General features: G+C 36.9%; 1 protein-coding gene across 6 annotated transcripts in view; it reads right to left on the bottom strand.

Moving 5' to 3' along the window:
* Positions 1-24,495, bottom strand: part of LOC128734839 (capon-like protein) — a 63,171-nt gene that overhangs the window by 5,232 nt on the left and 33,444 nt on the right. For 5 of the 6 annotated variants that reach the window (XM_053829213.1, XM_053829209.1, XM_053829210.1 and 2 more), the window contains exons 6-9: positions 5,237-5,411; positions 5,089-5,183; positions 4,848-5,018; positions 4,658-4,780 (exon numbers count right to left, since the gene is read on the bottom strand). In XM_053829213.1, the coding sequence (XP_053685188.1) occupies positions 4,658-4,780; positions 4,848-5,018; positions 5,089-5,183; positions 5,237-5,411 (564 nt within the window). Of the gene's footprint in view, positions 1-3,392; positions 4,342-4,649; positions 4,781-4,847; positions 5,019-5,088; positions 5,184-5,236; positions 5,412-15,692; positions 17,103-24,495 lie in introns of those variants that run through there. The other variant, XM_053829208.1, reaches the window with a different exon arrangement.

Here is a 24,495-nt window from a genome sequence, read left to right as displayed (position 1 = left end):
GAACAGCAGGGAGAAAAGAAGAGAAAAGTACTGAAGTTTTTATAACGTTTCTAGTAGTGGAATATGTGGAAAAGAGAACGAAAAAAAAGATAGACGAAAAATGGAAGAAAATAAAACGAAAAAAAGAGCTGAAAAAATATAGATAGATTGAACAAGTAAGTTAAAAGGAGAATGGGGAGAAACTGTAGAAAGAAAAAGAAAATAGAGAAGAGAGTAGAAACAAGCAAGATTGAAAGAAATGAAATGAAAAGAAGAGAAAAAAAGATAGAAAATTCGCCCCTTTTGGAGAGAGAGAAAAAAGGAAAAGAAAAGAGGAGAGAAAAAGAGAACGAAAGATGATCCGGGGGAGAAAACGGGACGAGAATAGAAGTTAAAAAAAGGCAAAATAATGAGAAATTGATGTAAAGTGAAAATAAAGAGAGGAAAAATACGTGAGAAACAGAATAGAGAAAGGAGCACGAAAGGAGGAAAGAAAAAGAGGATGAAAAGTGAAGAGAATACTGCGTGAAAAGAAAAAATTTGACAAAAAAGAGGAATAAAAGAAGACAAATTATTATTTGCAAGGCCTTACAACGTCACTTTCAATTATAAATCATCACTCAAGAATGCAGCAATGAAACTTCGTTTCCAACTGAAGCAGCATCTTCACTTCAGCTTCAGCTTCAAATCTAGTTCAATCAGCGTCAATGAAATGGGTTTCATTTCATCATGACAGTCGATTTTAAAGTTTCAATTTGTACTTCTCTATCAAATATTCAATAGAGGGCCAGCAGTTTTGTATTTGAGTAACATTGCCTGCAGTGTAACGCATATTATAATCATCCTAAGTAGCCACAATTTCAGGTGAAGCTTGCTTGAAACGTTTTTGGTACTAAATAAAACAAGTTGCTTATCATGCATGAAGCGAAGGTAGGGAAAAGTCAGTTTCATATATTTTTTTCGAGAATGTTGGGCTCTGAATAAGAGTGAAAAAGAGGGTGAAAAAAAGACAGAAAAAAAGGACGAAAAGAACATCTAAAGACGAGAAAAAAATAAATAGGGTAGAGTAGAGAAAAAGAGGATGAAAAGATAAGATCAAAAGATGACGAAAAGAGGTGAGTACGAATAGAGAAGAGAAAAAGAGAAGTTGAATAGAGGACCGAAAAGAGAAAAAGAATAAAAATAAGAGGACAATGAAAAGAACATCAAATAAAAAACGACAAAAAATGGGGGCAAGAAGCAAAATAAAGGCAATTAAGAAAGGGAGGAGATAAAATGGAACAAATATAACGACGAGCTAAAAGAAGAATGAGGAGAAAAGCTGATAAAGAACTAAAAAGAGGAATACGAGCAGAGATAAAATAGAAAGAGAAGTAGAAAGAGGGAAGAATGAAAGAAAATATAGAGAGAAAAAAGAACGAAAAAAAAATAATAATAAGAAGACCTAAAAAGAAAAGGAAAATAAAAAGAATAAAGACAGAAGCAAAAGGAAATTAATAACAATTAATCACGATCAAGTTTCCGTGGACAGATTTTGTGATCAACCTGAAGACTAGATGCTAGAGGAGTTTTGAAGTTTCGATCTGCTAATGTATTAATTTAGTAAACGCATTGTTTATTTGTGCTAGGATTTAATCAAATTGAATCAAATAGAAACTAGGATGGATTTTATGAAAAAGTTTTATTTCAAATTTTACTAGCAAAAGTTCAAGTTTAAGTTAAAAAAATGAAGATTTCAAGTTAAAAACTACATGTACACATGAATTCTAATAATGAATTCTAATTCAAACAACACTTTGTGTGTGCGCAAAATTAAGAAAAAAGACGAGAAGTTGAGAGAAAAATAGAACAAAAAGATGAGAGAAAAAGCAATTCATCCGAAAATGTAAAGGGAAAAAGGAAGAGAAAACAACAAAAAGAGTTAAAATGGACAAAAACTGGAGAGAAAGGGTAGATGGAAAAACGTGAGAAACAGAGAAGAGAAAGGAGCACGAAAGCAGGAGAGAAAAACAGGACTGAAACGATGCGATGAGAAAAACGCGTAAAAAGCGAAAAAAGGGACTAAAGTACAAAAAAGAGAAAAAATTGACACAAGTTGTACGAAAAAGGGAAAGAAAAGAGAAGAAAAAAGTGGATAAAAACGAAGCGGAAAAGTAGTTTTTCTATCGTCTTGATGAAAATAGGAGAAAAAAAATATGAAGAAGAGAATAAGAGGATAAAACATAAGATCAAGAGGACGAAGAGAGAAGACTACAGAGCACAAATAGAGGAGTTAAAAAGAGGATGAAAAAAGGCAAAAAAGAAGATGAGAAGCGAATAGAAAAAAGGGCAAAAAGTGGCAAAAAAAGAAAAGAAAATGGTACGGAAAGAGGAGTCTAAAAGAGAACAAATAGAAAAGACAGATGCGATAAAAAATGAAGACAAGAAGTAAAAGAATAAAGGCAAATAAGGGAGAAAATAAAATAAAAAGATGGAACAAAAAAGTAGAACTGAAGTTTTTGGAGCGTCTTAGTAGAATACAAAACCTAAAATTAAATAAAAAGAAAAAAACTTATCCAGTTTAATTCTACTATGTATATTTTATTCACGACAGATAAGTATTTCGCCTACGACTTGCAGGCTTCCTCAACAGACTTCGAAAACAGACACTGAGGAAGCCTGCAAGTCGTAGGCGAACTACGTGTCTGTCGTGAATAAAATATACATAGTAGAATTAAATTGGATGGTTTTTAAACCACTTTTTCACAAACAATATAGCATGTACAAGCCTTAAATATTTGCGAAACATCCGAAAAAACGAAATTCGATCCCCGAATATGGACATAAACGGTTTACGATCTCTTCCTTTGATGTTTTCACAATAATCACAAACATCTCGCTCTTATTTTACGTTGGGTTAACACTGTCAATTTTCCCTCCATTGCCCTCGCAGAATCGCTGCGTAAAATGTTCAAATCACGCTCGGGGATTTATTGCTCCCCCCATTAATATGTTCACGACTCAATCGTTCTATTTCATTATTCTCGTGCCTACCAATATGTCAACCCAAAAAAGAAAAAACAGACGAACGAAGAGGATACAAATTTTTGTGCGCGAAAATGACGTGTTGATCCTCTATATTGGAACTAAGTGTGAAGATTTTTATTATTTCGCTATTTTCTGAATGAGAGTAATTTATTACGAAAAAAAAACAGTTCGAAGTTCGTTGATCCCAACTGTCACCTGCTTACTGGTTTTCAAATGAACTGAAAAATGGTACGCCCCAGAAGAAAGTAAAAAATTAGAAATCTATCCTAGTGCAATAGTTTTTTTTAGCAAAGTTTATTTATTTTAACATTTTTTTGGTGTGTTCTATCATTGTGCGTGTGTGCTTTTTTTGTTTTATCAACGACGTGATGATGGTTCTGTACTATTCACTTTGTGGTATGACGAGCCCATTGTGTGCGCTGAACTTGGCTCATGATTTGACTGCGATTCGGAACCTTCTCGCTGGTGCTTCTCGTAATGAAACTGGGCGTCGCGGGTAGCCTTCGCGTTACCATTCCCCTTTCGTCTGTCACCTTTAACGTCACCAGGCTTGGAATGGAAGACTTTTTCTCCTTTGAATCCTTCAAAATGGAGATATTTTTGCTGCTGCCTTCTTTGCTGTTGCTACCGGACAGTTCGGAAAACGATGTCGATTTACGGTTCACCAGGGACGGAGGTTCCAGCTGTTCGTTTGCGTTGACAGGCACTATGACTTTGACTTTCCCGTCAGCATCTAACGTTGTCAGTGTTCCCACTTGTGATAGAGGTTTTATAAACTGTGCTCCTTCGAAGCCCGTTGACCCTTCACTTTGCTTCAGATCTTCTTGTGATTTGATTTTTCTGGTATTTTTAGGTTCATCAAATGCCAGCGACAGCCTGTTATTGTTTTTCGAAACATACTCGTCTGGTGTTGGTAGCAAACTAGTGTTGTTAATATTTACAGGACTAGTGGGGGATCTTTTGCTTCCATTTTCGCTGGGATTAGCTTTCATGCTAGCAAATCCTGTTGCATTTTGATTGGCAAACACAAAACTTCCCAGTTGTTGCTGACTAGCACTCAAACTTGCCGGTGAGAGTGGATATACTGGACTGTAGTTTGGGTTGGTTAACTGGTTTAATATATTTTGATTAATTTTATACAGATCCTGCGTGGTGAGGGGTGGAATCGACAGTTTGTTTGGCATCGGAAGACTAGGGCTCAGGTTGTGTAAACTGGCCAGCTGCGAATAGTTCGTTCCGCAAGCATTGTTCAGTGGTTGCATAGTTGGAAAATATTGACCCAAAGGTCCTCCCGAACCGAGCAACTCACCGATCGTTTGATGATGATTCTGAAAAGAGAAATGTTGGTTGTAGTTACAGAATTTGTTTAAATCTACGAATAGCGTTTTTTTAACACACCAACGCATGCACACTTACCTTTGTAATTTTTTTTTCGTAAAAGATGTTTGAGTATCACTAACAGCATTGCAACTATTAAGCCTACTCAAAAGCGAACACTGCATTTGTTTGTAGAAAAACAAGCTGTTAAATATGCTGCACAGACCGATGAAAGGTTCACACTTTGTTAGGATTTGAATTTAGAGGAACAGAATTTGGCAAACATTGTCATAATTTGCAGTACGTCAACAAGCTAGCTTATGGGTTAACATACCTGCGGTGCCAGTCCGATGGCAGTGGAGGAAATACCGGGTCGATCGGGCTCGTGATATCCACCAAATGCTGCGATGTGCTCCAACAGTTCTCTGTTTTGCTGAACCAATTGTTGAATGCGTGCCTATTTTTGGAGGAAAAAAATGCCGTAAGCCTGTTGATTGTGGCAAACCAAAACCACCATCACTTACTTGTGCTTCTATTCTAACATTCGTTTCGGTTATTAGCTGCTCTCGTACAAGCACCAGTTGGGCCAGAATCTGTCTTGTTTGAAGATTTTGCTGATCCAGTTGTTCCTTCAACGATACAATTTCCTTCGAAGCAGTGAGTGGTGTCTTTTCTAAACGTTCTTCTCCAAACTCCTGAAAAGGAGATAGATTTGTTTTTATTAGTACTTTAAAAATGACACAGTTTTCCGATAAGAGTTGTTACCTGAGCTAGCGTTCCCGGGACTGGATTTAAAGAAGGTGATAGTTCCAAATGACTAGGCCTGGTTTGTCGCGGTGGCTCGTGAGTAGGTATAGTGTCTGCAATTTCACTAATCAGTAAGCAATACCTGGCAAGTTTTGTTCGAGATTACCTTTTTTCATATCCCCTTCGTCGCTTAATCTCTCAGAACTTCGATCCAACTCCGAGTAATCACAGTGGGAGGTTTCCGAGTGCTCGTCTGCCCGTTCGGTACTGTCCTGCAGGGACAGCTTATGACAGACCTCAAACGCTTGACCAACGGTTCGGACGATTCGCATTGCTTGTGACTGAAAAGTGAGCAAAAATATGAAGTTAAAGTTAACATTACAATTTATCAAGAATTTTGTAAAAATATTTTTGCTAAAGTGTCAAAAAAAATTAATTGTCATGGGCAACGAATTAAGATATACGATATGTTAGTCGGAAAAGCATTTCTAACGATGGCACTTTCGAACTCTTGGTCTCCGGAGCCAAAATCGTGAGTAGCAAATAAAAGCAACCGTGAGTGAAGGAGAAGGTTTGAATAGAAGAAAAAACTTTATAATTTGTTTTGAAGCTGTAGTAACTGATGTCGGTTATATTGTCGACATAGATAATTCCACACATAATTGATACGTTTGCGTTTGCATTTAAAAAATGTGATTGAAGAACTATCATATCTCCGGAACGCAAATTAATCAGTTATGTGTTTGGACATTGAGACATACAGAAACAGAAACCTTGCAAACCAATCAGCAGTTGGTGCCTAATTTTGCAGATTTCTGAACTGCAAAGCGTCAAAAATAGAAATGTCCACACACATGTTTTTTTTTTATTTCAACATAAATTTTTTCCTGTTCAAAGAGGGGATAGTTTTAAGATAATTGACGTTTTTTGATTTTTATCAAACTTGCCAAGTTTTTTGTTTCAGTGTAGTTTTTTACGGAAATATATGTACAGGATGTCTACTACCGGGGAGAACCTGGAAGACCGGGAATCCACATGGATTTACACTGGAATTCTCAGGGAATTTCACAATTTTTTGCAATGTTTCCCTCACAGCACTGACTGTACCCAGACTTAGATAACGATCCTACCCCCAATCTAATCTAATTCAGAAATCTAGTCTGGACCCAGAGAACTAAATTTCGGGCAATCCATGACAGAAAGTAGAACGACCGACGTTGGAATGTAGATATAAAACTAAACATTTTCGGAATGTGCGGCCCAGTTTCTCCAAGGGTGCGCGCAACGAAATTGAAGTCAAACGATAATATTTTGTTCTTGCCCTTCCTTTAAAGAGTATAAGTAGAGTATTCTCCTTCTCCTAGTAAAAATAAAAGTAAAAAAAAATGGAAATCTTAAAAAACAAAAACTTAAACTGTTTTGCACGACTCGCATGCCTCGGAGATCGAAAAACACCACGGCTGGTTCCAGAATTAGCCGCAATGGGCGCTAAAGACTAAAGCACAGCGCGCATTGGTCAGCGATGAAAGTGCAAGTGATGCTCTCCGCTCAACCAACTTTGTTTATCAAATTTTCGCCCTCCGCTTGTGCTTGTACTTGCGCGGGAAAAATAGCAGATATGGAACTCACGCGCGGAGTGTAGTTCTCCGTTCGGCAGAATAGAAGAAAGCGATTCTCGCATGGAGAACTCGCCTAGGGAAATAGAGTAGGTGGGGAAATTTCCCCGTTTCGGTAGCTGATGTTAAAACCCGCTATGTAGACAAAATAAACGAGTTGACACACTCTGTCGGATGGTTAGCACACGGAGAAAATGCGTTTTTCTTATTCGCGGCCGTTCCCCAAAATTTTAGTATTAAGGTCGTAATATAGCTCCGGGCAAAGAAGGCACATATATAAATATAAAATATGAATATGAAGACGGCCCTTAATATTTCCCCTGCAATATGAAACCTGTCTGAGATAAGTTCTAACCCCTAGAGCAAAGTAAAGCAAAGCCTAGGTTCTACATTCCGTTTTCCAAACTTGATATTCTGTTTTTATTCGACAGACTTCGCAGTCAGCTGTTAAAGTACAAGGCAATTGCGGGACTAGTTCTAGGATTTTATTGATAGCTGAGATTGAAAACATATGACGACTCTCTTGTAAGACAAGTGTCCTTACTTCGAGGCCACCTGGAAGGTTCCGCTACTTAAAACAAAAAAGTTTTAATATGTATTGCGATTTGAGTCGATTTTTGACAGCTAATCGTCGTCGATTTGACGGGCAAGAAAAATTAAAAAAGCAAAAGTTCTAGAATTACAACCCGCTTATTATTTTTTTGCTAAGCGCATTAATAGAATAAGTGAATTTGTATAACTTTGCAATGCATTAAACTGACGACCCCTGGCATGATGAAGCTTTCTCAAAAACGTTTACAAGCGGTTATATTAATTATAAACACACATTTTTGTCCACGTTTAACTGGATTCGTAATTATTTCTTGTTTAGTTGGAGCTTCAGAAAATCCTCTGCGTCTCAAAAATACAACTTTGATTGATATGTCTGAAGAAGCTGAAACAAAAATTAAATCCGAAATAATAGTCAACAATACTTAAATTACGATACACGATAATAAATGTAAAAGGTAGAATTACAAGCTCATAGAATCGTTGTTTAACAGCTTATCTATATGCCTAACTTTGGAATTGATTAATAGCAAGTTGTTCGTCAAAACGTAAAAAGATCATAGATTCGTTAACTTAATTTACTTGAAAAAAAATTGGAAGAGGAGCAAATTAAATATAATCTCCAATCATTTGGAATGAATTTGGAGGAATTGGACTAAAATCAAAAAGCGTAAATGACGTCTGTTTCGTCGATTACCATATAGTTCGACAATATTTATTTGATAGCAGTTTGTGGAAACTAAAGTTTTTGACCACCAGAAATCATATTATGTTTAATGTTTTATCATTGGCATAATATTAAAATATCTTAATACAGGGATCAATTTTGATACATTTGACAGTTAAAGCCGAGCAAAACTTGACAAAATTATATATGGAACATTTGTAGAACTAGTTATTATCTTCAATTTTGCTGAATAAAGTTTTACTGTATCTTTTGCAGTTACGGAGCCTCCCAGTTGTCTTCGAGGTAGCTAATAAGCCAGTCGTCGTATGTTCGAATCTCGGCTGGGAGAGGCTGTTAGAGTCAATAGAGTTGTAGCAACTGGCCCTGCAATTGTCCTGTATTCTGTCGTATAAAAACAAAACGTCAAGTTTCGATAACGGAATGTAGCACCTAGGCTTTGCTTTCTTTTTTACGTTATGGATTTTACTGGCAAATAAGGATTTTGAGGAATACGGAACGGATATTTAAAAAAATAGTCAAGTTCCTCATGTTCCTGGAAAATTAAATAATAATTATTGTGGCAGTAGAAAGGCTAGGTCACGCCGCTAGGTGGATTAATTCGGGTTTTTTATTTTATCTTATACCCTTGCGCCACGATTCATAGTTTTCGAGCCACGAAAAGTCTTTTTGGAAAATTAATCTTTTATATGGACATTATCACTGCGACCAGTATTTTGACCTATTGTGATAGAGGCCAACCAGCCGCAGGCTGAAAACCTCTCAAATAAAGAATAATAATAAATAATCTATTGTGATATTGTTCAGGTGTAGTTTTCTGCATCCGAGTACGGAGACTATTTAGAGTTTGCCATTAGACAAGAAGCTTGATTACGCACCTCGAGCCAGTATCACTCTTAGAAACTTGCTATGGCAAGAGAATTCAGTATGAAGGATGTAAACTATTACTGCACACGATTAAATAAGCAACTCATAGCTCTATCTAATAGGCTCATTTTGGCCATACTCAGTTTGTTGGATATCCGAGCGAAGAAATTCTACGCGGGCTTGCATTAAATTTTATTTGAGCGAGAATGGTTAGAGAGTTCAATTCGCCCACTAAAATTTTCCTTATGAATAGAGCTCTTTCAAGTTTTCTCCTATTGTCGAGATTGCAGCGCACAGTGGCGCCAGTCAGAACAAAACTGAGACAAAACTAATAAAATTGGTAAAGTAGCATGGAATTGTATATTTTATATATAACTGTGAACCAAATTGACTACTAAAACTTAAAGTTTTCAAATATTTAAAAAAATCAATAATTGGGTCTCTAAAATAATTTTCTAAGAAAAGTTTTATAACTATTTGAGCTATTATTTTTATTTTGTGTTTTATTGCATTGGGATAATTAGGAGAAGTAGTAATGGCATTGTAACACTCACCAATCCATAACGTTGAGCCACATTTGAAAATTATTTTGAATTTTAAAAATATCACTTTCTCCAGCCAATAACCATGTTTATTCACTAAAATTTGAATATCAAAGTGTCACTGCTGCTCTGCTGGCCTGGTACTAATCTTTAGCTGCTAAATGCTCAAAGATTTACTTGAAAAATATCTGTAATAGTGTTGCTAGAAGTAATTACAAAGCGGAATTGCCTAAAAACACATGGTTCTTTAAAATTCAATATTTTTAGTCTTTGCGCAAATCTGCGCAAAATGCGGATATGATTTTTGGAAAGTAGACTAAATTTTACATAATATATGAAAAAATGACGGTTACCTTCCGTTCCCAAAAAAAGATGCTCAACTTTGAAAATGCGAAGTCACATGTGTGTTACTATTTTGATATTTGAAGCAAATATATTTTAGAGTGTACTTGATTTTCGTCAATTTGCAAAATAAGGTGCTAATCTATAACCATTTCAATACCAAATCACGTTTTATTTGTATACAAATACCTAACAGGGTACGATTAAAAACAGTTTTTCGAAACTTGCATTAAATGAAAAATATGGGAAGTTGTTACACAAACCTCAGATTCAAAAAATTCTTCAAAAAGCTGTATCATTCCCAGTGCTCTGAAATTTTAGAATATTGTTATTTAGTCTGTCTACTTTCATAGAAAAATACTATTTTATGAAATACGTCAACTCCATTTTGGGTGTTTTGTCCCAGTATTTTCCACTGTGCAGCGGTCTGGATACGGCGTGAGCACTAAAGGTTTTCGCCAGGGGAGCAATCTCAAAGCATACCGTAAGAATTTGGCTTGTACTACTTTCAACTTGGAAGTCCAAACTCCAGTGTATGAGCACCAAACTACAGCAACAGCAGTTGCTGCTGTGGTATGTCCGGACGCCGGCGCACGCTAACGGAAAGCTCATTCTTGCGACACCAGTCCCCAAAATAGTCGATTAGCTTTTGCAATTTACAGCAATCTTCCAAATATTTGACCATCACAAATATTTTACACAATATCATCAGCATACAGCAATCTGGATCCTCGTGGAAGTACACCACAAACGCCGTTAAAAAATAAGGAAAACAATAGCGGTCCTAGATTGCTTCCTTGTGGAATACCACAATGGTTACAACAATTCGTATGACATTCGTAAAACCAAGTATGATTTTAACGAGTTTACAAAATTTTGGTGCCACACCAAATTGACTAAAAGCAGGTTGTGAACCACACGGTCGAAGGTGGCTTTCAAATCAGTGTATACTGCGTTTTGAGCACCATTTTTAATGTTTAGTATCCAGTATGATTTTATTTATTTCTTTATAATAATAGGTGAAATGCCATTTAGTCTATGTTTACATGATGATTTTAATTTGAAAATCGAACTTTTAACATCTGCTTGGGAAAACGAGGATCCGCATTTCTAGAACATCCTCTTGAACATTTAGAAAAGCCTTGTTGATTTGTTAAGCAGGTAAAAATTTCGTTTTTGAATACACTGACAAAGTTTTTGGGAAACAATTCACAAATATTACTCGGAGAGCTTGTTAAATCAGTACTGTTGAATGACCTTGTGTTTCTCGTTTCCCATTCACAAATGACCAAGAACGTTTGGGGTTATGTTTCAAATCATTTTGAATTCGCTAAACGTGTGAAAAATAAACCTGACGATTCAAGCTGAACCGGCTGCCAATTTATACTAACGTTCGTCGTCCCTTCTGTTGGTTCCTTCCCAGTTAGGATGCATCTGTTTGTTCTTTCAAATCCCTACAATGGGAGAGAACACCTCCTACCTTCTTGTCTACCAATTAATTGCGAACCTGCAATCGCTCTAAAGGCAAGAGAAGCGTAACCCCTATTACTTATTCGGACCTTTCCCCCTTCTTTTCTCTACATCCCCCTCCCCCTCCCCACTGCCGACTCACTTATGTCTAGGCTCATTTGTGCCAAGTTTAGTGAAGAACGTTCAAGGCGTTCTGAACATGCATACACACTCACGTTAACTTTTATATATAGCTAGCTAGCTATACTAGCTGATTCCCCGATTTACTCGGGGCCCCTTTGTTTCCCAGTCACTTGTACATCTGTTATTATAACGAAAATTGTCATAATGCAATAAACAAAACCTTTTTTTTCATTCAAATGTGTCTACTTCTTTTATCAGTTCTCCTCACGTTGTTCCCCGACCACTTGTAAATCTGTCTTCTTCCCGGTAATCCCTATAAATCAACACAAAGCCTTTTTCACGTTTTTGAACCTCCTCCTTGTTAATGGCCACCCTATTCCCACCTTTTGAAATCCAGCAACTTGTACAACTATCATATTAAATGCAACAGAAATACACCCCTTTACCCATTTGAACCTTGCTATCCCCTTACAAAAGACCGTCTCCCTCTTTTGTCAACCCCTCTAAGCTGATACTTTTATGTCAAAAAAGAAGAGCAGTCCAGAGGTTCCGGAGCTATGACGGAACATACATACATACTCACGTTCCTCGTCCCCCTACCTGTCGGTTTCTTCCCAGTCAGCAGCCCCTTCTGTCACGTAGCTGCTAATTATGCATCGGTTTGCTCTATGAAAATCACAATAATGGAAACGAAACAAAAGGTTTTTTTACTATATATTCCTCCTCAATGAATCCCTCTCTTTTCTCAAAGTCACTTGCACAACTGCATCGGTTTAAACGCTAGAGAAATGCAACTCTAGTAACCGGCTGCGAAGTCTGCCGTTAAAGAAGGGTAAGTCCAAAGGACGGACATAGCAGATTTCTTAACTCTTGAACCAAGCATCATAGAACAAACTTTTTTTTCATGAAAATGTAAGAATATTTTCAGCATTCCAGCAAAATTATTAGTTGTAAAAAAAATTCCACAAAACTTTCCACGGCAATGGAAATTTGTCAACGAAAATCTAAAAACTACGATAGCCGAACTGCTGCTACTCGCATAAAAATCTTAACAACATTTTCCGTGGAGTTTTCAATATAAATGGGACTGTTAGCGACAGTAAAAAGCCGATGAAAATTTTTCCAATCATTTTTCCCTTCTTTGTCAATACATAGTCGTTAAGTGATAAACATTGTACGAAACTGTTTTCGCTAGTGTGTCGCTACTCAACAAAGTGGAAAAACATCATTAAAAAAGTTCATCATAAAATTTTCCATATTGCCTGAATTAATCCACCTGGTGGTAAAAGGAACCTTTGTACCATCTTACTTGTTATTTGAGAACGAAATCGGCACGTACACCGTTGTACACGATTATTTATAACTTTCAAACTATCGCATCCAATCCAAAAACTATTCAATAGTGATCTATGAGGCTATATTACTTTTCAAATGAGACTAATAGCGCATAAATCGGTTTGACCATCTCTGAGAAAAAGCTTGGAATTGGAATTGGTTGTGTGGTTCTGAAGAAAATCATGTCACGTAGTTTTAAACATTTTTGCTTATTACTTTAAAACGCAATGTCGGATCACGAATCAATTCAATAGTGATATACTAGGCAATAATACCTGTCAAACAAAAGTAACTAATAGTGGATGAATCGGCTCAGCCATCTCCGAGAAATAGGCGATACAAAAAATCATTACACACACACACACACACACACACACACACACACACACACACACACACACACACACACACACACACACAAGCATGTATCGATCCTTTATATATCGAGTCACTGAGTTCTAATTCTCTAAAAGACAATTAATGTGAAATTAACGGCTAAATTCCAGTTTGGCTTGTAAACACATAACACATAATAACTTTTTGTAGAAAAGAGATAGAAGGATAATTTCTTCGACAAATTTGTAACTAAGGATTATATAAGTAACTTTGCCAAAGACATAGTAAGCGTATTTTTTGTTAGTTTCTATCTCACAGGGCATTTTATATAAAGACCTCTCAAAAATCACTTTTTGCCTAATTACTTCAAATTTAATGGTTTTATTGCATCATAATGTTTTACAAAGCTGTTTCTCTTATCAAAAGACATATTTTTGTAGAACATTGTATGTTGCTCTTACGTATAACGAGTTCTAAATCAACCATATTCTCATATAAGTAGGTTGAAGTTTTCAAAAAGGTTCTATGCTTTATTTTCTCTTTTGCCTCTCTCGACATACCTACTTGTGATTAAAAAATAACATAAACAACTGAAATAATAGTTTGTAATATTACGTGTAGAATAACCAACAAAAACTTGTTTTGTTTTACTATCGATTGAAAATTTTCTCAAAAAGACATTATTGATGGTAGACATTAACCACATTTTCCAAAACAGCTGGTGCAGATAGAAAACTGATGTCATATCTGAAATTCGAAGACTATTTTATGTGACAATCAGAAGAAATTATGTCATTGTACGACCATTTTCTTCTGCTCTAATCGTCTTCAAGAAGATATTAGAAAATGCTGCATAGTGGAAAATGGCCAACCACGGAATAATTAAACTGAAATTACTCGAGTTAGAGAAAAAACCAGTTTTTTATGTTTGAAACAAGCTTTCAGATACGGGCAAGTTTGATTTTTTCCGTTTGCCCCTTTTTGAGATATTCTTTTCTCAAAAAGACTAAAAAAACACAGGAAAAACGTGACAACTCGTTATTCGTATGAGTTTTTAACATGCAATGTTCTGCAAAAATATGTCTTTTGATAAGAGAAACAACTTTGTAAAACATTATGATGCAATAAAACCATTAAATGTGAAGTAATTAGCGAAAAAGTGATTTTTCAGAGGCCTTTATATAAAACGCCCTGTGAGATAGAAACTATAAAAAATACGCCTACTATGTCTTTGGAAAAGTTACTTATATAATCTTTAGTGACAACTTTGCCGAAGAAATTATCCTTCTATCTCTTTTCTACAAAAAGTTATTATGTGTTATGTGTTTACAAGCCAAACTGGAACTTAGTCGTTAGTTTCACATTAATTGTCTTTTAGAGTTGAAAAACTTTGCTGAACATTGTTGGGAGCTATTTTGAACCACAAAAAACTTTCCATTTAATTTTCGCTGCTGGACCACTGTGCATTGATATGTAAGTGCAATCAGTCGAAGCTAAGCTAAACCATAATTTTGAAAAATTCGCTACAGACGTAACGTAATATTGCCGGAAAATTGACAGCGGTAATCGAAGCCTTATTTCGGCTTTCATCATATCGCTTATTGTGGCTATTATTATTTCTGGAGTCGAATTTAAGTGACGATTTGTATGCATTAGATTGCTGATGAGATTTCAACCGCAAATGTGCTTTTAACGTTGAATAAAATACATTTCTAATTCTACTAATTGCTATTCTCACAATGCTTTTGATTGGTAAACCGGTAGCAGGCACTTTGCAGTCATTTCCTAACCAGTTAATTTTGTAAACAAAACCCCTTCACTAGGGCTACAGAACTACGGTCTTTCTAGGTGAGTGCAACTAATCGTGAGTAGCGAATAAAAGAGGTCGTGATTCGCTATGTGCACTTCTTTCTGGAACATTCTTAACTGTAATGATTTGAAGAGTAAAAATAAAAAAAAGTGAAAAAAAGATTCGGAAATCGAATAACACATATCAAAATTTGGTCTTGTTTTGGCTGACATAGTTGGTAAAATAACAAAAAATAATATCAAAATTTTGCTCCTTTAAGGCCAAAAGAATAACTACTTGTGTTATTCGAATAACAAAGCAATAACATGACTGTATTCAGAGTTTAGAATAACATATTTTAGTATTATTAAGGTATTGAATGACAAATGCAGTAGCATATGATATATTAAAAAATAATTTTATAAAATATTTATAATCTCTTTAATCAATAAAAAAAAATTTATGAAACATATCGAATAGTATTTTAAGACCATAAAAAGATATGATAACAAAATCAGTTATTAAACTCATCTCACAAACATTGTATTAAATATCTACTCAACAACAAAATGTGTTATCAACGTATCTCCATATCTATTCAATAACAAAATATAGCATTATAACACAGTTTGATATTGTTTTTATATTATTTTGCTCTTCGCTCCTGCTCGGGTAGCTTCATATAAACACGGTAAGTGATGGTAAACGAGCTTCAAACGAGCTTTGATGCAAATTGTAATATAACTTTATTTTTTCGAAAAATCCAATCAATCTGCCTAATGGAGATCTCAGGGCAATTCCAGAGAACTTCCAAAACCGAAAGGTTCCGGAATCGATATAGAGTATTGAATCCAAAATCTGTGCTTGTGACCATACTCTGAATTGAAGACCCAAACCCAAATTATGGTCCAAAGCCAAACAATGCCCTTTTATTTATACTATCATTTCTAACAACTATTAATCGTTACCTCAAGATCCGAGTCCAAACTGCCGCTTCGCGGTCGCAGCATGTCCATATCCAAGTACTCGTTGGCGTCCCTGTCGGTGTTCTTGGTGTTCTTCCGGCTGCGCGGTAGCGTGTCGCATTTCACCTTCTCCTCGGCGGCGGCGGCGTACGGTTCTTGGAAGTAAATTTTCCGCGTGTTCCGCGCAGTTTTATCGCCGGCAGCTTCCTCGGAAATGTACAGACCGTGCGGCCGAGAGGGGGGTTCAACCATGCTTTGGTTCGGGTCCCCCGTACCGGTGGGATTCCGATAATCGATTGAGTAATCTCGGGATAGCGTGGGTCTCATCTGGTGGGCACTCTTCTGGTTCATTCGATATTTGTCCTCCGGATGCACCGGACCGGAGGAGGATTTTTCATCTCGCAAAACCTTTCTGTTTGACAGCGGTGTCAGTTCCTGTGTTCTTCGATTTTCTTTCGCGGAAAATGATTTGGTAGGAACGTTCTTGTGTTTTTCTCTACCATAATGTTCGCTCAGTGATTTGGTTTTACAAGGTCTTTGCGTGTCGCGGTAGTACAAGATGTCGTTTTCCTCATTGAACAGGATGTGTTTCATCGGTGTTGGACTAGATGGGGAGGAAACTTTCCGAATGCATCTGGCATTTGCGCTTTGTTCGTTTGGGTATTTTTCATTGTATTCGTAGTGCTCTTCTCCGTAGTCGTAGTTTGGATTATATTTTTCATTGTATGATTTGGGACGATTATCACAGAATTTGTCTAGTGCGTCTCGGTCAATTGATTGCATACCTTCCTCCATCGAGCGACTCGATTCGGGATCTTGCCCAATCTCACCTGGCGCGTCATCATAATCTGAAAAATATTTTATCCGCTGAGATTGTCCTTGAGGACGCGTCGCTGTGTTGACGCTGTAGCCGCTCTTCCGAACGGTGCCAGTCGTCGTCGCATGTGCTTTTGATTTTATGGTACTTTTAGATACACCTGCTGCATCTTTTTTAGTTTCATCTTCGATTTCCTCCTCGTTAACGTCGCTCAATTGTGACGCTTGTGTCCTCAGTTTTTCTTTTTTAGCCGTTTTAGTAAAGTCCTTACTTTTGCTTCTCGACCAGGGAAAAAAATCTAGCGAGCTTTTGTCTTTTGGTGTTTTTGGACTGCGAGGGGAGCCCTGTGGCTGACAGTCCGAATCCTCTACCATCATGTTCCCTCCGTAGGGCATTTCGGAACCCGCAATCGAAAGGGCTGGATTGTTTTTGCTACCTTTCAGAACATCCCCCAAGCTGCACAGCGTCGAGCGAGCCTTTCCCATCATATCACTTTGTAGTTGCCGCAGCGCCGACTCATTTTTGCGTTTGCTGTTCGGCGAGGTTAGAGGGTTAGCGCATTCCATTTGCATGTCTTCCGATTTTTGTTTGATCATTTCCAATGCTTATTCTGATCGTTGATCTTGTGGTCGACCTTCGAGCACTAAGGCACACTTACATTGTAGTTTAAGTTTCAATATAACATTCGAATCTATCTACCCAATCTATGCGATTCCGTCATAGAACCAAAACACGAACATTTAGTCTACCCTCGTGTGTCATCACAATATGACCGAACCGGTATTATTGTCTCGAAAGTAATTATATTTCATCGTCGTGCCCGTCGCTTCCACTACAATCGTCTGCGTCGCGTCGCCTAAGCAGACTAATAAAACTTGAAATGTATATTTAGAATAGGTCAAGCTTCTCCTGCATGTTCTCCCTTAAGCGCGCCGCTTTATTATTGCCAAACTTATTTTTATCCACAAGCTTCAATTATTGAATCCAAATAGTAATTTCATAAATGATTGTTACACACCAACACAGCGTACCTAACTCGGAGGCAAATGATTAAAATTTGCATCAAACTTCTAGAACTAGATAACAATTTGCACAATTAAAAGCAGTTCGCCTCACAAACAAAAAAGTCAACACCCGAAACGTCTTGTTTCACATCTCAATTCTCGTATTTACAACAATAATTGTCAACGGCTATTGCTTCAACAAAAAAAACTCAACACTGTTTAAGACAACCATTTGGACTTTCGTTCCTTTTTCTTTATTTTTAGAGCCAGCCTAACTTTTTATCTTTGCCGAATTCCACACAATATCGCACTCCTTTGGTTTGGGTTTGATTTCTTTCCACATTTGTCTCGCTTTCCGAGCGTTTCACGCCATTTGTCCGCCAGCTTTCTTTCCGCAAATGTCCTTTTAAGGATGTTATATAATTATAAAACTAGTCTTGGTTGATTGAAAGTTCCTTCGTAGAAGTTCACACACAAACTGCAGAAACCAGTCGGCGGAACTCATGCTTTGTCAGTATAGGAAGAGAAGAATATGTCCGAAATGATTTTCCTTTTTTTTTCTGGCGAAAATTTATTCACTAATATTTTTGCCACTTTTCGGGAAGGTTTGCGATGATAAAATAGGCCGAAACGTCACTCGCTGTGTAGTAGCACTATTCGGTTAATGACAAACGGTTTATAGGGAAAAAAAAGATTGATTATATTCGCACAGCACAGATTGATGAGATTTACTTTTTGAATAGTAAACCATACTGGTTCAATACTCGGTACGCACTAACTATGTGCAGACCACATTGAGAAAAATCTCCGTCTTCTTCGTGTTATGAATTTTGGTATAATTTTAAAATTCTGCTTCAGAAACGTTTGGTACACATGGACGCACAGGTTTTTTTCCCTTCCACTGACCACATGTGTTGGTGAGTTTAATACAGGAGGAGAGCCGTGTAAGCAAATATTTACAAACGAGCAGGAGAGCTCCACTGACTACTGGGAGAATTGAATTTGTAGGAAGAAAAAAAATTGCCACTCGATTCGGACGCTGCCGCCGCTAGACGCTGCTGGCTGTTGGGAAAGGTCGATATATCTTTCCCACTCGGTCTCGGTCTCGACGGAGGGTGTCTTTGACGAACATCGTCTATGATAAATGTTTTTCTCCGTACGGCATGCATGCACAAACGCGGCAACGGCAACTAAGCCAATCCCGGTTTTTGGCCGCCTCGATCCGACCGACGAAAAAGCGTGTGGCACGGCACGGCACGGATGGCATTGCCAAGCCAAACAACTCGCACCGAATGACAACTGCAAACCATCGAATCGAATAATAGTAATAATAATAATAATAATAACAACAACAACAGTAAAAACAAATTGTTTACACCTTGCAGATTCATCAGATTCGTCGTGGTTAGCTCGACAAGCAAGAGAAAAAAAAAGATCAGTCTGAATGTCTTGTGATACAGTTTTCTTTTTTTAATGTTTTCCATAAAACTGGAAACTCGTCCACAGACAAATGGATACAAAAAAACTAAAAGGGGCAAACCTTTTTATAACAACTCAAGTAACAATATTAAATTTTTTTATTGCGGTTTTTATAACCAATTGCGGTTATAAAACCATTATAAGCGACCATTATAATTATGAGACAAATTAGTGCCTGAAAAAAAAAACATTCCTTACCGTTTTGTCATAAGCTTAGTCTCATTAGTAGTATAAATCCTTGGGGTCACACACAGAGGCAGACGGATGCAGGTCAGATACAATTTTGTAACTTATTTTTTTTGCTAGGCCTTTCTCGTGAGGAATGAAGGAAATCAATAACTTCATCAATAATCAATAATTGGTTGAATTTTATGAAACATTCGCGGCCTTAATCTACTACGGTCATGTTTTTCGGTATTTTGCGATCAGCGGAGCTGTTTTACGGCGATTTAAGGGCTAAGGGGGCAAGGACTGCGTTTAGTTACGCTCGCTTGCGTGCTCATCCGACTGTACTGCCTAATAAGAGCGAAATCAATAAAAGCCATGTATGAAGCATTTATGAATTGACCATTGCCTTTGAGGTTGTAACTTTTTCATTGGCCTACGAACGTTCATTTATTGATAATACAGTTCACAGTGCAGTTAACGGCGTAAACACAAGAAAATGACTCCGTGCTCAATTCAGAAGAATTACCATGCTGCAGCTCGAAATCCGGAAACCTTCATTAATTTACTTTAATTAAGCGGTAATCTACGCAATTTATGAGGTGCAATTGTTTAGAAAGCTTTTCAAATATATCCTTTCATTTCCATAATCGATGGTTACGCAGGAAATAAATCCAAACGCACTGCTATCAAACAGGGTATTTTCCCTTTGAATTTTTTCAGATTACTGAAAGGTAAAGTGCTTACCGTTTTACCGGTTGTGTGACCCTTTTATCACTTGGACATCCGTTTCTTAAACTGACGACGTAGTATCGTTAATTAAAATACTGAAATTAAGTGTATTTAATTAATCAATTACACTGTTCGGACCAAAGTATTGAGATGTTTTTAAATCCGGACAGCTTCGACTTTGACTATTGACGGTAGTTGATTAAAGTTTTTCCAAAGCAACTGCAATACGACAAAAAGCTTCCATCCGTGAAATAAATACGGCTATTTGCAGTTCCAAAAAGTAAGCTAAAGGATAAACTGCCCTTCTGTATGGACATTTGTCACTGCGATCAGTATTTTGACCGACTGTGATGTCGTTGAATTGTGTACTTTGTTCTTCTGCCGGTATCGTCATAAAGTGAGCGAACTGCTTATTATCCGTGCTTAACCCTCTAACTAATGCATTCAAAAATTTGATAACTTTTGGATGCTTTGACCATGCATGTTGTGATATTAATATCAACATGTCAAGAAATCTGTTCTGAACACATTTTTCATATTGTCAATTCATAACAAATTACATATGTGGCTCTGGAGCTCCAAAAGCGAAGGCCGTCTACAGACGGCCTTACCCGTTGGAGGGTTAAGTGTTGATATTTTTCCTTGTTTTCCTTTTATGCTTCTTACTACTTTTCTATCAATCTTGTTTTCTCGCCAGGAAAAGCGGAGACTAGTTATAATTTGCCCTTGGACAATAGGACTACATTCGCACCCCGAGCAAGTACCGTTCTTATAACTAGCCCCAGCTAGAGGCTTCATTAACCCTTTGTCTGTACCTTAGGGTCAATTTGACCCCAGGTCACTTTGAGAAGCTGTAACTATTTTATTTTTCAGTGAATTAATCTACTTTTTCGCGATTAGGTGTGCCTACCGGAGATCTTTTATTTTAGAAGCTATTTAATCAAACAATTTCGACAACTTACGTTTTGGGACAATTTTATTAAAAAGCTTACGAAAAGCGAAACTTTTTTTTGTGTTAGAAAACATAGACATAGTTTCTTCGGCAAAGTTGTAAATATTGTAAAAACAAGCAACTTTGCTGAGGAAATAAAATTTATATCTTTATCGAGTGTTGAGCTGTAGGGCATATTCTTTAAAACTTCTTTAAAAATTTGTTTTTCATACTCAACTTTTCTTGGTTGCATTTTACAAGAATACAATGTTTTAGGCAATTATTGTAGCACTCAAAATGCACGTTTTTGCAGAAGTCCATAAATCTCTTGGACCTTTACTTGCTGAGTTATCGCATATTCAAGCTTCTAATTTCCGGAGCTTCACGAGCCTATGGGGTAAAATGGGGCAAGCGGATTTATGATATCAGCGCTTCATCTTAAAGCTTAAGTCGAGTACTATAAACTTGTATGGGTCCCGCTTGTCCCCAACCACCCAACTGAGAGTACGGCAAGCATACGTTTTATGTGTTTCGCGTTCATTATAGGCTCGATACTCGTCCATTCTTTTGTGTTACTTGATAGACACATGGTTTCTTCAACAAAGTTATAGAAAATATAAATGCAAACAACTTTGCTAAAGAAATGACATTTCTATCACTATCGAGTGCAGAGCTATAGAGGATTTTCCTTGGAAATTCTTTAAAAATTAGTTTTTCATACTTAGCTTATGTTGGTTGCATTTTACAAGAGTATATGGTTCTAGGCGATTATTGAAGGACTCAAAACACATGTTTTTGCAGAAGGTTGCAAATCTCTCGGACCTTTCCTTACAAAGTTATCGCTTTTGGCTCGTGAAATTAAGGAAAAATAAAGCTTAAATAAGCGATAACTTTGTAATGAAGGGTCCTAGAGATTTGCAACCTTCTGCAAAAACATGTGTTTTGAGTCTTTCATTAATCGCCTGAAACCTTATACTCTTGTAAAATGCAACCAACACACGCTAAATATGAAAAACTTATTTTTAAAGATTTTCCGAAGAAAATGCTCTACACCTCTGCACTCGATAGAGATAGAAATGTCATTTCTTTAGCAAAATTGTTTATCTTTATATTTTCTATACCTTTGCTGAAGAAACCATGTATCTACGAACACAAAAAAGGACATGTATCAAGCGTACGCGAAACACATAAAACGTAGCTTCCCGTACTCTTATTTAGGTGGTTGGGCACAAGCGGCACCTATACAAGTTTGTAGTACTCGACCTAAGCTTTAAGGTGATTTTACTGATTTTATAAATCCACTTGCCCCATTTTACCCTATAGGCTCATGAAGCTATGGAAATTTAAAGCTTGAATATGCGATAACTCAGCAAGTAAAGGTCCAAGAGATTTGCGGTCTTTTGCAAAAACGTGTGTTTTGAGAGCTTCGATAATTGCCTAGAACACTGTATTCTTGTAAAATGCAACTAAGAAAAGCTAAGTATGAAAAACCAATTTTTAAAGAAGTTGTAATGAAAATGCCTTATAGTTCAGCACTCGATAAAGATAGAAATTTTATTTCTTCAGCAAAGTTGCTGGTTTTTACATTATTTACAACATTGCTGAAGAAACTATGGCTATATTTCCTAACACAAAAAATGGCGACCTGGGGGCGCGCGCGGGGTGGGTCAACTTTTCAGATTTGTGACGTTTATATCACGAAATCCTTACCACCTAGAATGTTGGTTCCTTCTACAAAAATATACTCGAACACGAGATCTTCAAGGTTACGTATGGCGTTTTACAGGATTTGCTCGCTAGGTGGCGTTAATGCGAGATAATCAGCTTAAATTTGTCTTTTGTCTTAAATTTATGAATTTTCTTCGTGTAAATCGTTCTTGCTCACGGAAAAATTGGACTTATAGACAAGATCTGCAGCAAACATGGTCTTGTGACAGATAAAACCTATGGCTAATAGTGTGGTTCAGAACTTGATCGCCAGGTGGCATTGGTGCTACATTTGCTTTTAAACTTTTTTATCGCAGCTCAGCATAATGACTAGATGTAAGATTTTTTGTCTACGGCATATATTGTTAAAATAATCGAGACCACTCTGATATGAATATTTTGGTGCAAAACTTACTGGCCAGGTGAGACTAGTGATGTATTCATTTTCTTCCGGTACTATGTTCAATTTTTGCGGATCATTTTAACATACATCCTGGCGAAATCGGTACGTTACTGGCTATATAGTATTGCGAATTACCTGGGGATTAAATACTGTTTTGGACTATCTATCATACACTGAATCTAGTCCATTAAACCAATCTTGCTGAAAACAAGAAACTAACATGTCATCAACTTGTGGATGACCACCTGGTGGTTGAATTCTGAACCGTTCACCAAGATTTTATCTAACACCGGACTATGTTACCTTTATATCTTGTCTATCTAATCAACTTTACCGAGAACAAGAACGATTTACATGAGTAGAACCCAAATATTTGAGACTAGAAGAGATAGTTTTTTTTTCAGATTGAAGATGGCGTGTTCGCGTATATTTTTGTAGAAGAAAGCATCGTTCTAGGTGGTAAGAATTTCGTGATATAAACGTCACAAATCTGAAAAAAAATCCGATTTTTCCGATTTCTTTTTATTAAAACCTCTCCTTGTCCTGGTCCCCCCGCCAAGTCACATTTCAAAATTTTATCGCTTAGTCCATTAAATTACCACATCTAAAACATTTGAAAATTCGGAAATCCGTCTATTTTTCGCTGAGATATAGCAGTTTGTACAGACAGAAGGTAAAGGGAAGTTCAGCATTAAAAGAGGGAGTATGCTTGTCATTGCTACTTTGCATCACCAATCTCTTTCCTGGAATCAGGCAGTGAAATAAATTATATTTTGCCCATTGACAAAAGACTTCATTGTAGAAGGGCCTTCGAATAAACCCATGCTAAAATCGCTTAACATCGAATGCCCCGATTCTACCTAGATTCGAACTTACGACACTTGTGAAACACCAACACGCAAACCGTCTGCCTCCTTTTTGGTCTGCTGTTGAAGTACAGCAATCCACCGAATAGGCCCTTGGCTAGTGCTGTTTGCTCATCGCAATTTCTCAGCTTTCTTCAAATAGTTAATTAATAGCTATTTAACTATTTAATAGTTAATTTTTGTTAGGCGATAAACCTTTGAAAGCCCGAACAATATGCCAAAAATCAGCTTGATTGTTAATTACGCAACTAAGAAATTATGGTGGGCGCACGCGCAGTGCCACCCATTGAGTTATGGTTTGTATTATATAGGCGCGTTCGGCCTACCGGAAATTCAAACCACACAGACAGGGCTATAACTCAACTTCAAATGCGTTTAATTAAGACCAAAATGCACTCAGCTATTAAGTAAATTTTATCCAACCAATTAGTATAAAAATCTTGTTTCGAATAAATATAATTTGAACGTAATTCATGAAGATTGTTCAGGCTACCGCTTAATAGGCCGAAGATACCCACACATACCCTAGGTAAGGACTGATTAAAATGTGTGAAAAGCAAAATCATACTGCTAGGTGGACAGAAAAGGCAAATGTTCAGGAAAAAATATATAAACTCAATTAAGTTCAGTTGGAGGTTTCGTAGCCGCAAAGTTACCGAGTCTGCTTTGACAAGCGACAAGGTCGTGGGTTCGAATCTTAGT

The sequence above is a fragment of the Sabethes cyaneus genome, chromosome 2 (genome assembly GCF_943734655.1).
Source record: "Sabethes cyaneus chromosome 2, idSabCyanKW18_F2, whole genome shotgun sequence".
In the NCBI taxonomy this organism is placed as follows: Eukaryota; Metazoa; Arthropoda; class Insecta; order Diptera; family Culicidae; genus Sabethes; species Sabethes cyaneus.
Note: the sequence above shows the minus strand (reverse complement) of the source record. Positions and strands in the feature narration are given on the sequence as shown.